Source organism: Manis javanica, chromosome 7 (genome assembly GCF_040802235.1).
Source record: "Manis javanica isolate MJ-LG chromosome 7, MJ_LKY, whole genome shotgun sequence".
Classification (NCBI taxonomy): domain Eukaryota; kingdom Metazoa; phylum Chordata; class Mammalia; order Pholidota; family Manidae; genus Manis; species Manis javanica.
The window spans coordinates 67,013,777-67,027,872 of record NC_133162.1 but is presented as its reverse complement, the minus strand read 5'-3'; the positions used below and the strand labels follow the sequence as shown (position 1 = coordinate 67,027,872).

The 14,096-nt window shown below is 43.7% G+C and overlaps 1 protein-coding gene across 1 annotated transcript in view; it reads right to left on the bottom strand.

The window, feature by feature from the left end:
• The window catches only part of SH2D4B (SH2 domain containing 4B), an 88,485-nt gene that overhangs the window by 23,577 nt on the left and 50,812 nt on the right, over positions 1-14,096 (bottom strand). The window contains exon 7 of the mRNA XM_073240042.1: positions 11,399-11,546. Coding sequence (XP_073096143.1) covers positions 11,399-11,546 — 148 coding nt within the window. The remainder of the gene's footprint in view (positions 1-11,398; positions 11,547-14,096) is intronic.

Here is a 14,096-nt window from a genome sequence, read left to right as displayed (position 1 = left end):
TAGTGAAACTGGGAAAATTCTGAGAGAGTTAATAAAACCTGTTGGAGGCAAGATCTAGAATTAAAACCCAATATTCTGTAGTCTGACTGCATCTTGTCAGGCCCCTGTCTGCCTCTAAAAATCCTTTGGTAGAGAACTTTTGGAGCTGGCCGTGTTCTTCTAATTAGGCACAACTAGCCATTGCAGTGGCCTGAGCAGGTCACCTTCCCCTCCTGGAGTAAAATCTGGGTACACTGTCTATTTCTATTCCATCCAATACAATGTGTAGCAAGCACCTGCAGCCAATGTTAGAAAACTGCAGTCTCTTAGCATTTGGAAGATACAAGGTGAAGAGCCCTGGTCCCAAAAGGAAACTCTTATACTTCTCAAGTTGTCAAAGACTCTTTTTCAAAACATGCCATCCCCAGATCTGAGGAAGACAGCATGAAGTCTGTCTGTCAGAAGGTATTTATGGAAGTGGAGGTCACATGCTGAGGATCCTATAGGCTATGAGCCCCACCAGGACAGGTGGGGAATTTTCTTTGGTCTATTCATCACTATATTGCAATGCCTAGAATACATGTATATTTGTCACCAGGAGATACATATTCTTGGATAGTTGTACCCAATTATGTATTTAACTCTGTGCCAGGCCCTGAGCTGGATATAGAGATAACAAAGGCCAAACTGTTCCCTCAAGGCATTCAGAGCCTAGCTGGGAAAATAAGAAACATCTCTAACACAATGGGAATGGGGACAAGAAAGTATTGTCAGCGTTTGGTGACAACTGCACTCACATTCTGTGAATGAGAAAGGAGCCATCGCAGGAGTGGGGGCATCTGACTGGGTCCAGGCAGGTCAATAGGAGGTTTCCAGAGGAAAAAAAGGGAGGAAGCCACCCCAGGGAGAAAACCAAGGTTTCATTGGCTCATTTGTAAGTTCTGGATGCTAATAACACCACAATGCCTGCCTTGTATCGGGGTGAGAGGCTCAAACAAGGCCAGGATGCTTGGGCATTGGCTTCGCAGACCCTAGACTTCAAACTAAACAGAGAAGCTTGTGCCCTACAAGGGCCAGTGACCTACGAGCGCTTATAGCCCTTGAGAGACAGTAACAGACAGGTTGCAGAACAAAGCCATATGGCAAACTAGAAAGACAGGTTTTTGGAACTTAAGTAGTTGAGGCCCAGAGCCAATGATACGCAGAGACTGAACTCAACGTCCCAAAGCCCAGGTCTAATCTTACCATTCTCTCCCTCAAAAGCCTTCAGTGGCAACCGCTGCACACAGGGTAAAGGGCAAACTCTTTGGCCTTTAAGAAGTGTCCTTTCTGCCCTTGTTTCTTTCCCAGCCCAGTGGGTCTCTGAGCTCCAGCCCACACTCTGCACTCTCGCTCCACTGAGCTCCACACTGTTCTGCAGACTCTCTCCTGTGCTTGTGTTCACCAGGCCATACTAACCACAATGAACCGGAGTCAGGTCTGCTCAGAATGCCAGGCAACCGTGCCGAGGGCACTCAGAGGGGAGGAAGCAGTGATGCTGCAAGCAGGCAGCAGGGTCTCTGCCTCAGCCTCTACCAAGCCACCCCTGCTGCCCAGCCCCAGCGATGGAAACAGCCCAGTGTGGAGTCAGACAGGGTCAGGGCAGCTCCCAGGCAACTTTCTTGTTTTTTTTTCCTCTCCTAGCATTTTTTTTTTTGAGATAAAATTGACATATAATATTCTATAAGTTTAAGGTGTTGGTTCATTTATATATTGTAATGATTGCTACCACAGCATTAGCAAATGCCCCAATCATGTCACATGATTATCATTTCTTTTGTGGTGAGAACATTTAAGATCCAGTCTCATAACAACTTTCAAGGACATAATACATAATTGACTCTAACCACTATGCTGTGCATTAGCTCTCCAGGACTTACTCATCCTCTAACTGCACGTTTTTACCCTTTGACCGACATCTCCCCAGTTTCTTTGCCACCTGCCACCCCAGGCCCTGGTAACACCATTCTACTCTCTGGTTCTGTAAGTTGAGGTTTTTTAGATTCCACATGTAAGTGATATCATACTTTCCTTGTCTTTTTCTCTCTGACTTATCTCACTTAGCAGAGTGCCCCCAAGGTCCATCCACATGGGCAGGATCTCCCTCTTTCCTCAGGGCTGAATAATATTCCCTTGTGTTATAGATATCATGTAGATATAGACATAGACATAGATATAGATATACTACATCTTCTTTATCTGTTTATTCACTGATGGCTGCTTAGCTTGTTTCCAGATCTTGACTACTGAGCATAATGCTGCAATAAACATGGAGCACAGATTCCTTGTCAGCAGCCTCTTCTCATTTCCTCTGGATATATACCCAGAAGTGGAATTGCTGCATGATATGGTAGATCTATTTTTCATTTTTAAGTAACTTCTGTACTGTTTTCCATAGTGGCTGCACCAATTGACATTCCTACCAAAAGTGCACAGGGGTTCCCTTTTCTCCACATGCTCACCAATACTCCATGCCAGCTTTCTTAAGAAAGCCCCTGAACCAGTCTGGCCTCAGCTTCCCCCTCTAGCAAAATGAGAACAGTATGAATGTCTGTCTCACTGAGTTATTGTGAAGAGTAAATGAAACATGGAAAAACACCATTAAGCTACAAAGTGCTTTGGAAAAGCCATGTCTTATTAAATCAGGCCTCAGAACTTGATATTTTCTTCCAATCTCCCAAAGCCTGAGTCTGGAACCAGGATGCCTGGGTTCAGATCCTAGCTCCTTTTACCCGCTGGGTGACACTGCACAAGTCACTTTCATAACCCTGGGCCTCCATTTCCTCCTAAGTAAATCAGAAACAATAATAGTCCATACCTCATAAAGTTGTTATGAGGATTATGAGAGCTAATAGTATAAGCCATTTAGAACCGTGTCAGGTACATATTAAGCACCATGTTAAGTGTTAAATACAATTTTTATTTTCATTAGCCCTTCTAGTGCGAGGTCCAGAATGAAGCCATGAACAGTTCTTGGCCAGCCCAGGAGGGGGCACCCTTGTTGCTCGATCACATGGAATGGGCTCTGGGTCGGTTTAACAGCCGCTTACCCTAAATTACACTTGGAAATCTTAAAAGGTTGCTTTAGTTCCGTCTCAGAATCAGGGATGCATTTGGACTGTATCCCATGAATCTGCCACAGAAACCCTCAGTCAGAATTCATAGGGTTTTTTCTTCTAACCCAATGAAAATAACCAAAACTAACATTAGGAGTAGCCACGTTCGGAACAGCCATGAGCACCTTTTGCCCTGAGCCAGCAAGTACTGGACTGTCCAGGTGCCCAGAGGTGAGCACCAGGCCAAGTCACCTGCTGCTTCTCCCCTGGGCCACGTTCTGGCCCACGGGGACCCCCCATGGGCCTCGCCTGCCACACTGCAAGGGCCTGTACTACACACAGAACAAGGTGGGACTGTGGCCATTCCCCTTTTGAGGCAGGTTCCAGAGCTCCTTCTGCATCTGCTAAAGGGAGAATTAGCTTCCATCTCACAAAAATACCAAAAAGAAAACTGAGCATGAGTACACAGAGGACTGTGGAAGAACGGCTGAATTTAGTTATTAAAAAAATGGGACTACCACAAGGAGCTACCACTTCACACCCACTAGGATAACTATGTTTCTAATTTTAATAAATAAATGTTGGCAAGGATATGAAGAAACTGGAACCCTCGTGCATTGTTGGTGGGTATGCAAAATGGTGTAGCTGCTGTGGAAAACGGTATAGTAGTTACATAAAAAAATTAACTTACCATGTGATCCAGCAAGTCCATATACACAAAAAGGATTGAAAGCAGGCATTCAAACAAGCCTTTGTACACGCATTTCACAGCAGCATTATTCACAGTAGCCAAAAGGTGGAAATAACCCAAATGTCCACCAGTTATAAACAGATAAACAAAATGTGGTGTGCTATATATATATATATATATATATATATATATATATACACAATGGAATATTATTCAGCCTTAAAAAGGAAGGAAATTATGAGCATGCTACAACATGGATGAATCTTAAAGTCATGCTAAATGAATAAGCTGGGCACAGAAGGACTTGTATGATTCCATTTATATTCCATCTGTTGTACTTAGAGTAATTAAATTCATAGAGCAGAAAGGAGAATAGTATTTGCCAGGGGTAGGAGGCAGGGCAGAATGGAGGGTTAGTGTTTAATGGGGGGCAGAGTCACGGTTTGGGAAGATGCAAAAGTGCCTGAGATCACGGTGGTGATGGTTGCTCAACAATGTAGTGTATTCAGTGCCACTGAACTGCACGCTGAAACCGGTCAAACGGGTAAACTTTAAGTGTGTATTTTACCACAGCTTTTTTTTTTTAAAGGACATTCTGAAATTCTGGCTTGGTGAGCACCGAGCTGAAAATCAAACAGCCAGAGCAGAGGTGGGTGGCACCATTAGCTAGCCATGCACCCAGCTGTGTTCCCCTCGGGCCCTCGGTTCTCTCACCTGCAGGTCAGGGGGAAAGGCCTCTTCCAGCTCTGCCCTCCTCTCCGGGGATGCGCCCATGTCTCCAGAACTGAGACACCACTCTCCAGGACCACCCTGCCCGGAACCCTCCTGCTCAATAAGAAACTGGGAAGCCTGTCATTTTTGGAGTCCACCCTCACCCAGAGCAGACCTGGGAATTCTAGTTGCCATAGGCTTGAGAGTGGGGAGCAAGCTGGGCATCTGCTTGGCTTTGCTCCTAACTCTCTGTCTAGCCTGGGACAAATTTTCATCTCTGCGTTGTAGTTCTCAGTCCATGGAAAATAGAGGCAGTACCAGCCTTTGTCAAGGGCTGCTCAAACCACCAGGCTTTCTGGGGTCAGGTCCTTATCTGTGCTCAAGGCTCCAGCTCGGCTCTCTAACACTATAAAGAAATGACAGAAGTTGGTTTTCCTCTTGGCAGAATCTCTGTGAACAGTTACACAGCTCCAGAAATACCACCTAGCTAGTCATTGCGAGAGGCAGGGTTTTTAATGCTTTAAATAACACATAGGGACAGTGTGTGCACATTTATTCAGCACATGTGTTTAGTGTGCCAGCTCTGTGCTGTGCAGGACCAAGCCATGCCTTGCACAGCTCCAGGGGGTGTGGTTTCCACGTGATCATCACAGATGTGGCAGATTTTGTAACAATCTTCTGCAGATGGCAGTGCAGCATCTTGAGGAATGGGCGCCTTTTTCTCATTTTTATAAGGTCACCCTGTCAGCTGACAGTCAGGCTAATGCTGGGGGTTGTGGAGACAGCAATGAGCAAGACAGCCTCTGCCCTCAGACAGCTCACTGTCAAGGAGGGAGGACATGGCAGCAAATGGTAACGGAGCAGTGGTGGGGTGTGCACACAGTGCCAGGGGGCCCCAGGGGAGGGGCACCTAATCCAGGCAGAGAAAGCTCCTGGGGGAGGACATCTAAGCTGATGCCTGGTGGACACATGGGATTCAACTAGGAGAGGCCAAGGACAGGGTATTCGAGGTAGAGGAAGTTCAGGGGCAGAGACCCAGAGGCTACGAAGCTTGGGCAACCCTCTGGGAGTGGGTCAGCATGGCTACAGGGACACTCTCACAGGTAGAGGGCTAGAGGTGACGATGCAGCAACAGAAGCAGCCAATAAATATGGGCTAATGCTTTACCAAAGGGTGATTGGAAGCCACTGAAAGATTTTAAGCAGGAGAGTGGTGTGCTGTTTGCATTTTACAGATAGGTTTGGCTACAGTGTAGGGTACAAATGTGACAGCAACAAGAACAAAGACTTAAAAGACAGAAATCTAGGTAAAGAACAATGGGAGTCAAAGTTATGACAGTGCCAGGACCACCGAAAGGAGAGGTGTAAAATTAAAAGAATGTTAAGGAGGTAGAATCCTTACAACTTGGCCAGTTTAGGGATTGGTAGTGAGCAAAAAGGAGAGACCAGAATGTTAATTAAGTTTCTGCCTTTGACAGCCAGGTGATGAAGCAGACTGGGGAACGTGGGGGAACTGAGTTTTGGACGTGTTGAGGCAGACATGCCTGTGGGAGTCCAGAGGGCACGAGGTTCAGGAAGATCATTGATTGCTTCATGAGACCGTCTCTAAAGAACTTGCCCATGGTTCCCTGGGCCCTCTCTCCACTCTGCCCAGACAGAAAGGACTCAGTGTTTTCTAGAATTCAGATGATCAAGGTACATCCTACAGAGAAACCAAAAGCTTCAAAGCAGTATCAATCTGTACTAACCCCTTGGGTAGATGATATAATTTCCTGGAAAATAACAGAATAATCAAATATATATAGGAAAAGGCACCAATAAATATTTAAATTATGTATGTGTGCAAATGCGTTTACATTCTGCTCCATTTTCTGCCCGACGTGACCTTGGGCAACTTGAACTATACATCTATGCTGTATTTCCTCATTTCTAGAACAGGGGCTCCAGGGAGTTGCTTTGAGATGTAAACGAGATAGTACACAGATGGAGTTTGGATGTTGCTGGCACATGGTAGAGGTTCACTAAATATTATCTGCTGTTCTTGCCTTTATTGTGTTTGCTGTGAGACAAGGAGGATGGAACACCACCTTTAGAAAGGGCCCATCCTGTTAAGGCACAGAGGTGTGAGAGACAGGGAAGTGGTGTAGGGGTAGGGACAGGATGGAATCAGGTGCACTTGTCAGGGAAATGGGAAAATGAAAGTGAAAAGAGGAGGTGTCCTGAGCCCTGGGCAAGGGGAGCAGGTGGTCCAGATACTGAAGGATATGCACACAGGCCTATGATGACTCAGCCTGCAGGAGCAGCCATTACTGCAACAGTGGGTGGGTTTGGCGCCCAGACCGTGATCCCTGAGAGATGAGCCTCAAAGTGAGGTTGGCCCACAGCTAAACCTAGGCCGGCCTTAAAGGAAGGGGCTTTTTCTTGAGCAGGACCCCAAGGCTTCTGAGGTCATCCTTGTCCTGCCAGCAATTCCTTAAGGCTGCCAACAGTGACCCCCTGTGGCCACCAGGAGCAACACTAGTGATTCCTTGAGAACAGAGAGCTCCCCATGCCAGTGTGAACCTCACCATGACTCTACTTTGGGACAACATAAAGCCCCAGGGATTCTTGAGCAACTCAAGAGGAGAGAGAACCCCTAAGCAGGATATGAATCAGACGTGGGGAGTCAGGATGGCATTATCCTGGGTTGTAAAATCAAAATTATGTGGCAGCCGCAGTTTGAGGAGCAGTTCAAACTGGTTATGTCCAAAGAAAGGCCGCACATTTTCTGTCCCGTCAGTGGACAGAAAGGGCCCTTCTGTGTTATCCGTGACCTTTCCTTCCAGCTCCAGACTCCATCTCCAGACCATACCACATCTCCACAAGCCTCTTGAGGTTCCACCTGCCTCAAGCACACAGCATTTCAGAACCCCTTACACTAAACCCAGACTCCAGAGCACACTCCGTGCTGGGACGGCAGAGAATGGAATCAACACAACTGAACCCCGTCCTGAGTGTGAGCTCACATTTTCTCACAGCTCTGACAACAACCCGGCAGGGGGTAAGACCACTGGAGTGCAGGTTGTGGGCTAGGGACCACAGTCAGAATCACACGGTTCAAGGAGGGAGGGAAGAGGTTAACAATAATATAGTCCCAAGTTTTGTACAAAATGTCATTTATCACGTCTTGCTGGCTCCTCTCTAAATCTCTGGACAACTAGATGTTACCTAATGCCACACTCCTACAAGTTCACAGTTGAGAAATAATTAAATGAATTTTTGCCTGATACATGCAGAGCTTCCCAGAAGCCAGAGCCTGGTCTGCTTTTTGAACTGAATAACTAACTCTGTGTTCAAGAATACTAAAGGAAACAATTCCCTTTTTTTTTCTAACTAGGAGAATTTAATTTAGGTGTTTTATCAAAAACTGCTGCTCCCAGTAGATTAATGGCCCACTGTATCTTTCATATTAAATTAACTGAGTACAGAATGGCTTTGCTGCATTTGAATGACAGGCTCCAGAGTTTAGCTCATCATTCTTTAAGAAAGCATAAAATGAGGAGCCAAAATCATGAGGCTTGAATTATCACATCTTTTCTCTGTTTTTCAGAGGGTTTGTTTCCATTTTCTGTTGTCACACAGTACATTAATTAGCAGTCGGGCGGCACTAGGGCCAAATGATTTCCATTCTCCATCCCTAACAAAACACCAGCCCAGCCCATAACTTGCCATGTCATTCTGTAGCTACAGAAAGAGGAACACTTCCTGAGTGACAGCCCTTTACAATTTAGAAAGCACCTTTGCTCCTTTCCTCTCATTCCACCCTCACAACACGCCTCAACACAACATCATCACCCACATTTTACAAACTAAGAAACTGAGCAGCTAAGCAAAAACTTGCTTCTGGTCATACTCATAAGTGGCAGAGCCAGGACACGATCCCAGCCAATGCTCCTTCCCCCACATTGTAGGAGCCTCATATGACTTCACTTTGTAACTGTTCACTATTTTTTAAATAGAACCCTTTGCCCTGCCTTCTCTTTTAACCTCTCTCTTCTTCTATTCTGAATTTAAATGAATGAATTATTCTTTAGCTTTTCCCATCTTACCTTTCTAGCCTCACTCTCTTCATTGCTCACCATGAGCCCCAGGCAGCAGCCACATGAAAATGTGCCTGTCAGCTGGATACAATGACCTTGCTCCTGCTCACTACTGTTCCCCTGTTATGGTGCCCTTCCCTGCCTTCTCTGCCTCCCCACCTTTTCCCAAGCCAAATGCCATTTCCTCCACAGGGCCTTTTCAAATGTTCTCTCTACTTGGGTGGAAAAAGATATTCCATGCAAGTAGAAACAAAAAAGAGAGCAAGAGTAGCCAAAGTTATATCAGACAAAATAGACATTAAGCCAAAAATGGCAACAAGACAAAAGAAGGTCATTATATAATGATAAAGGGGCCAGTTCATGAAGAAAATATAACAATCATAAATATATATACCACCTGCTTGCAGATGGCATGATCTCACATACAGAAAACCCTAAAGAGTTCACCAAAAAATTTTTAGAAATAATAAATGGATAAAGTGAAGTTGCAGGATGTAAAATCAAAGCAACTAAATATATAAAGCAAATACTAACAGATCTGAATGGAGAAATAACCAGCAATACAATAATAAAAGGGGATGTCAATACTCCACTTTGAATAATGGATAGATCATCCAGTCAGAAAAGCAGTAAGGAAATATGGAATATAACTATGCATTAGACCAAGTGGACCTAACAGACACATACAAGACATTCCATTCAACAGCAACAGAATATACATCCTCCTTAAACACAGAACATCCTCCAGGATATATCATAGGTTAGGCCATAAAATGGGCAAAATAAAAAGAATTCAAGAAGATTGAAATCCTATCAAGTCTCTTTTCTGACCACAATAGTATGAAACTAGAAATAAGAAGAAGAAAACTATAATTCACAAACATATGGATATTAAACAGCACACTACTGAACAACCAATAGGTCAGAGAAATGAAAATGAGATGAATGAAATGGAAGCACACTATACCAAAACTTATGGATGCAGTAAAAGCTGTCCTAAGAAGGAACTTTATAACAATAATTCCTACATAAAGAAAAAAAAATCTCAAATAACCTAACTTTACGCTTCAAAGAAATAGAATAACAAAAAGTAAGCCCAAAGTTAGCAGAAGGAAGAAAATATCAAAGATCAGAGCAGAAATAAATGAAATAGAGACTAGAAAAACAATAGAAAAGATCAACAAAACTAAGAGGTTGTTTCTGGAAAAGATGAACTAAACTGACAAACCTCCAACCTGACTAAAAGAGAGAAAACACAAATAAACTCAGAAATTAAAGAGACATTGCAACTGATACCACAAAAAAAAAACTAAGGATCATAAGAAACTACTATAAACAATTATATATCAACGAATTAGGTGAACTAGAAGAAATGGATAATTTTCTAGAAACGTACAACTTACCAAAACTGAATCATGAAGAAACAGAGAATTTGAACAAAGCAATCACTAATAAGGAGATTAAACCAGCAATGGACCTACTTCACTAGTGAATTCCAGTGAGCATTTAAAGAATTAATACAAATCCGTCTCAAACTCTTCCAAAAAGTTAAGGAGGAAGGAACGCTTCCAAACTCGCTTTAGGAGACCAACATTATCTTCATAGGAAAGCCAGACAGAGACAAGAAACTATAAGCCAATATCCATGATAAACATAAATGCAAAACCTCAACAAATTATTAGTAAACCAAAGTCAACAGTACATTAAAAGTATAGTATACCATGATCAAGTGGAATTTATTCCTGGGATGCAAGGATGGCTCAACAGAGGTTCAACAAATCAATAAATGTGATACACTGCATTAACAAAATGAAGAATAAAAATCATATGATCATCTCACTAGACGGAGAAAAAGCACTGGACAAAACTCAAAATCATTTTATGATCAAAAACTCTCAACAAATTACATATACAAGAATGTACTACAACATAATAAAAGCCATATTTGATAAGCCCACAGGTAATATCATACTCAACGGTGAAAGGTTTAAAGTTTTTGCTCAAAATACAGAGCAAGACAAGAATGTCCATTCTCTCCATTTTTATTCAACATAATACTGGAAGTCCTGCCTGGAATAATTAGACAAGAATAAAAAAGGCATCCAAATCAGAAAGGTAGAAATAAAATTATCTCTGTTTACGGGTGGCATGATCTTACACATAGAAAACCCTAAAGACTTCACAAAAAAAATTGTTAGAACTAATAAATGAAAAGAGTTACAGGATACAACATCAGTACCTAACTTCTCAGCACCCCAACACTCTCCAGGCCTTATAGCTACCCCGTACATCTCCCGCATCCTAAGCACACCACATTTCTTTGTCACCATGCCTTTATACATGCCCGGGCCTTCATCTAGAGCACCTATGCCTCTGCCACACTTACTCCTGTACCACCATCAAGCTTCACTTTATAATGCTGTGTCTAGAACTTCACCAGGGTAGCTACTTTGTCCTCCAATGGTATATGGTACATTCTCCCTCAGAGCCCTTAGCCTGTGTTTATCTCCTGCGTGGCCCATGAGTTCCTCCAAGATGAGCTCCATAATCCCTCACCCTTGGATCTCCAGAATTTATCACAGAGCCAGGAGATCGTTGGTAACTCAGTAAATGTAGGGTTTCATTTTAGCGTAAGGAACCTCCCCTACAGGCATGTACACTCCTGGAGGATGAAGCCCTTACCCTCTGGCTCCTTAGCAGGACCATGCCCGTGGGTGGTCCTGGGTAAAGTCTTCTGGGCAGAGTAAGTGACTGGGAATGATGCTCAGAAAATAGACAAGTCGGGGGAGCGCAGGTGAGGAAGGCTGCCTGGAGGCCCGTCCCTGACAAACAAGCTTTACTCACGCTGCTCTTCCCACTCGCGTTCCTCCTTCTCGCTGGCTTGGCTCTGCAGCTGGGCCTGCTTCAGGCTCCAGTAGAGTTCCTTCGCCCTCTGCTCTTCCTGGAGGCGAATCTGCTCTTCTCCCCTCTTCCTCTCTTCTTCCTCTTTCCTCTAAAATATCAGGGGATAGCATGACATTAGGTGACAGTAACACTTCATGAGGGAGGAGAAGGCCTCTGTGGTCCTGCAGCAAGGCAGGGCTGAGCCGTCATGGGGTGGGGTGCAGTGGGCCGCTCCAGGCTGGTCTCTACCCACAGGAATGGCAACAGTTACACCTGCCCGAGGCTGCTGCAAGGGTCAAATGGGTTTACACATGCGGAACAATGTGTAGGCTCTAAAACTTCCTGCAAAGGTAAGAGGATGGTGGGCCCTCCTTGGCCACACTTCCATTCTGGGCATAGGGCTGCCTGGTCATCCTGGAGGCCAGTTAAGCATAACCTCATCTTAACCTATGTCCAGATAAGATACTTCAAAGAGAGAGCAGGTCTGGGGGCTCCAGATCTCCAGTTATGATCCCACGTTTAAGCTCCAGAAAGGTTCTGTACCTGTGTGTATGTTTGGGAATGGGTATTTTCCTCTACCTTTGTTTACATCAGGATAACATGTGTATGTCAAACATGCAATATATGCCATAGGCTTGTTATAAAAACAGCAGTTCTCCAAACCACTTCACCCCAACTTGCCCCACCCCTGCCCAGTGCCCAGAAGCCACCATTCTCAATCATTTTAGCTGTCCTATGCACTTATGTCTGTGTCTGAATAATGCTGCTAATCCTTGACTTACCAATTCTACACATGAACTACTGCCTTAGTTTTGTAGTACATGGTATATAGTACCTATATTTTCCACACAGGCACACATCCATTATTTTCCTCTCCTCACAGTAAATTTAGATCACGATATGTGGGAAATCAATAATCAGTGTAAGTACAGTTCACTGCAAAGTCTAATAGGTGCTGTTTTCACCAATTCCAAGATGTGCATTTTTTAACTTTCTAACAAAATCTCTGGAATGTGTGTGTGTCTCAATTTACAACTTGCCTCTTTGTAGGCAGTGGTTGTTTCTTCCTTCTTAAAGTAAGGATACACTTTACAATCACCTAATGGTGCCTTAAACTCAGTAAAATATGGTAGTACAATGGCTTTCTATTTCAAATAATTTTTTTTGTCTTTTCCTGAGTTAATAATCACTTTATCTTGAAGTTGAATATTGAATTTTCCCAAACCTTCCTGAGATCTGTAGTAAACCTTTCTCTGTGTTTAACCAACTGGGTTTTTATTGTAACAGGTAATATAGCACACACCTTTTCCCAAGGGATGCCCCTGTCCCCAGAAGCCATCTTTCCTTCTTCTCCCATCTCAGCCGACCACTGTCCAGGTCTCCTGTACATCCATCCACCCAGGGCTCACCTCTTAGCCTTTCCTGAGAGTAAAGCCCTTATTTTTTTTGTTCCATGTTTTACTGTTTGAGCACTTCCTCCTCCTTGGGCAGCAACGTGATTTACAGGATTTCTCAGGTGAGCAAGCACAGGGAGACACTTTCTGAGTCTCGTCTGAAAACATTTTTATGTCACTTTCACATATAACTGCTATTGCGGTTGAACACAGAATTTGATTAAAAGTCATTTTCCTGCAGAATTTGGAAGACTGTCCTTGTCTTCTGGCAACCAGTACCGCCACTCAGAGTCTCATTTTTCTGCATAAGGCACACATTTTTCTCTTACCAACCACTGGTACTCTGAACTTTTAAAAAATGTGTTGTTGTAGATTTCCTCTCATTGATCGTTTAGGCTCTCAGTCCTCTTGACCTGGAGTCTCAGGTCTTCCCGGTCTAATACCTCTTGGCTTAGGATTTCTTTGATAATTTTGTCTCTCATTTCTCTCTCTTCTCTCCAGAACTCCTATTTGTCAAATGTTGGACTTCCACATGTCTTATTATTTCCCTCTTATTTTCCTTCTCTCATCTTTTTTGTTCTACTTCCTGGCTGATCTTGCTGACTTTCTCTTCCAAACTTCCTATTCAATGTTTTATTTCAGCTATTGCATTTGTAACAGCCAAGCCCTGTTTCTCATTTTTGGTTGTTCCTTTGGCTTCATGTCACCCAATCCTGTTTCATGAATAGAACAGTTCATCTCTCACCCCATCCTGTTTCATGAATGGAATAGTTTATCTTAGAGCATTTTAGAGCTTCTTCTCATCTTCTCACCCACATTTAGATTTAGGTCTATTTCCTCTATTTTTTTTCTTTCTTTTTGATTTCTTTAAAGTTTGTTTTATTTGGTGCCTGTCATTTGTGCTGGAGGCATTCCCCAGATGTCTGATGGTCCCTGACTGTTCATATTCAGTAGAGAAAGTGTCTGAGTGAGAGACTCAGAGTGTGTAGACAGGGCTTCCTTGAGAGGTAGGCTTTGCTCTAGGATGACTGGATGAGAAACTAGCCAGTTCATGAGGAAATCTCAGGTGTAAGTAGCTAGAGGTCCTTTCTTATTATTATTCTGTGTCTTCTCCTCTCTCCTACCAGAGTGCTGTCTGACCACCAGCATCCCAGGAGTCCACGAGGGAGGCTAGCTCCAGGCCCAAGCAAGCAGGGCCCCATGTTTCATGGGAACACCATGCTTTGAAGTGCTTTCTTTGCAAATTTCTCCTTCAAGTTCCTCCA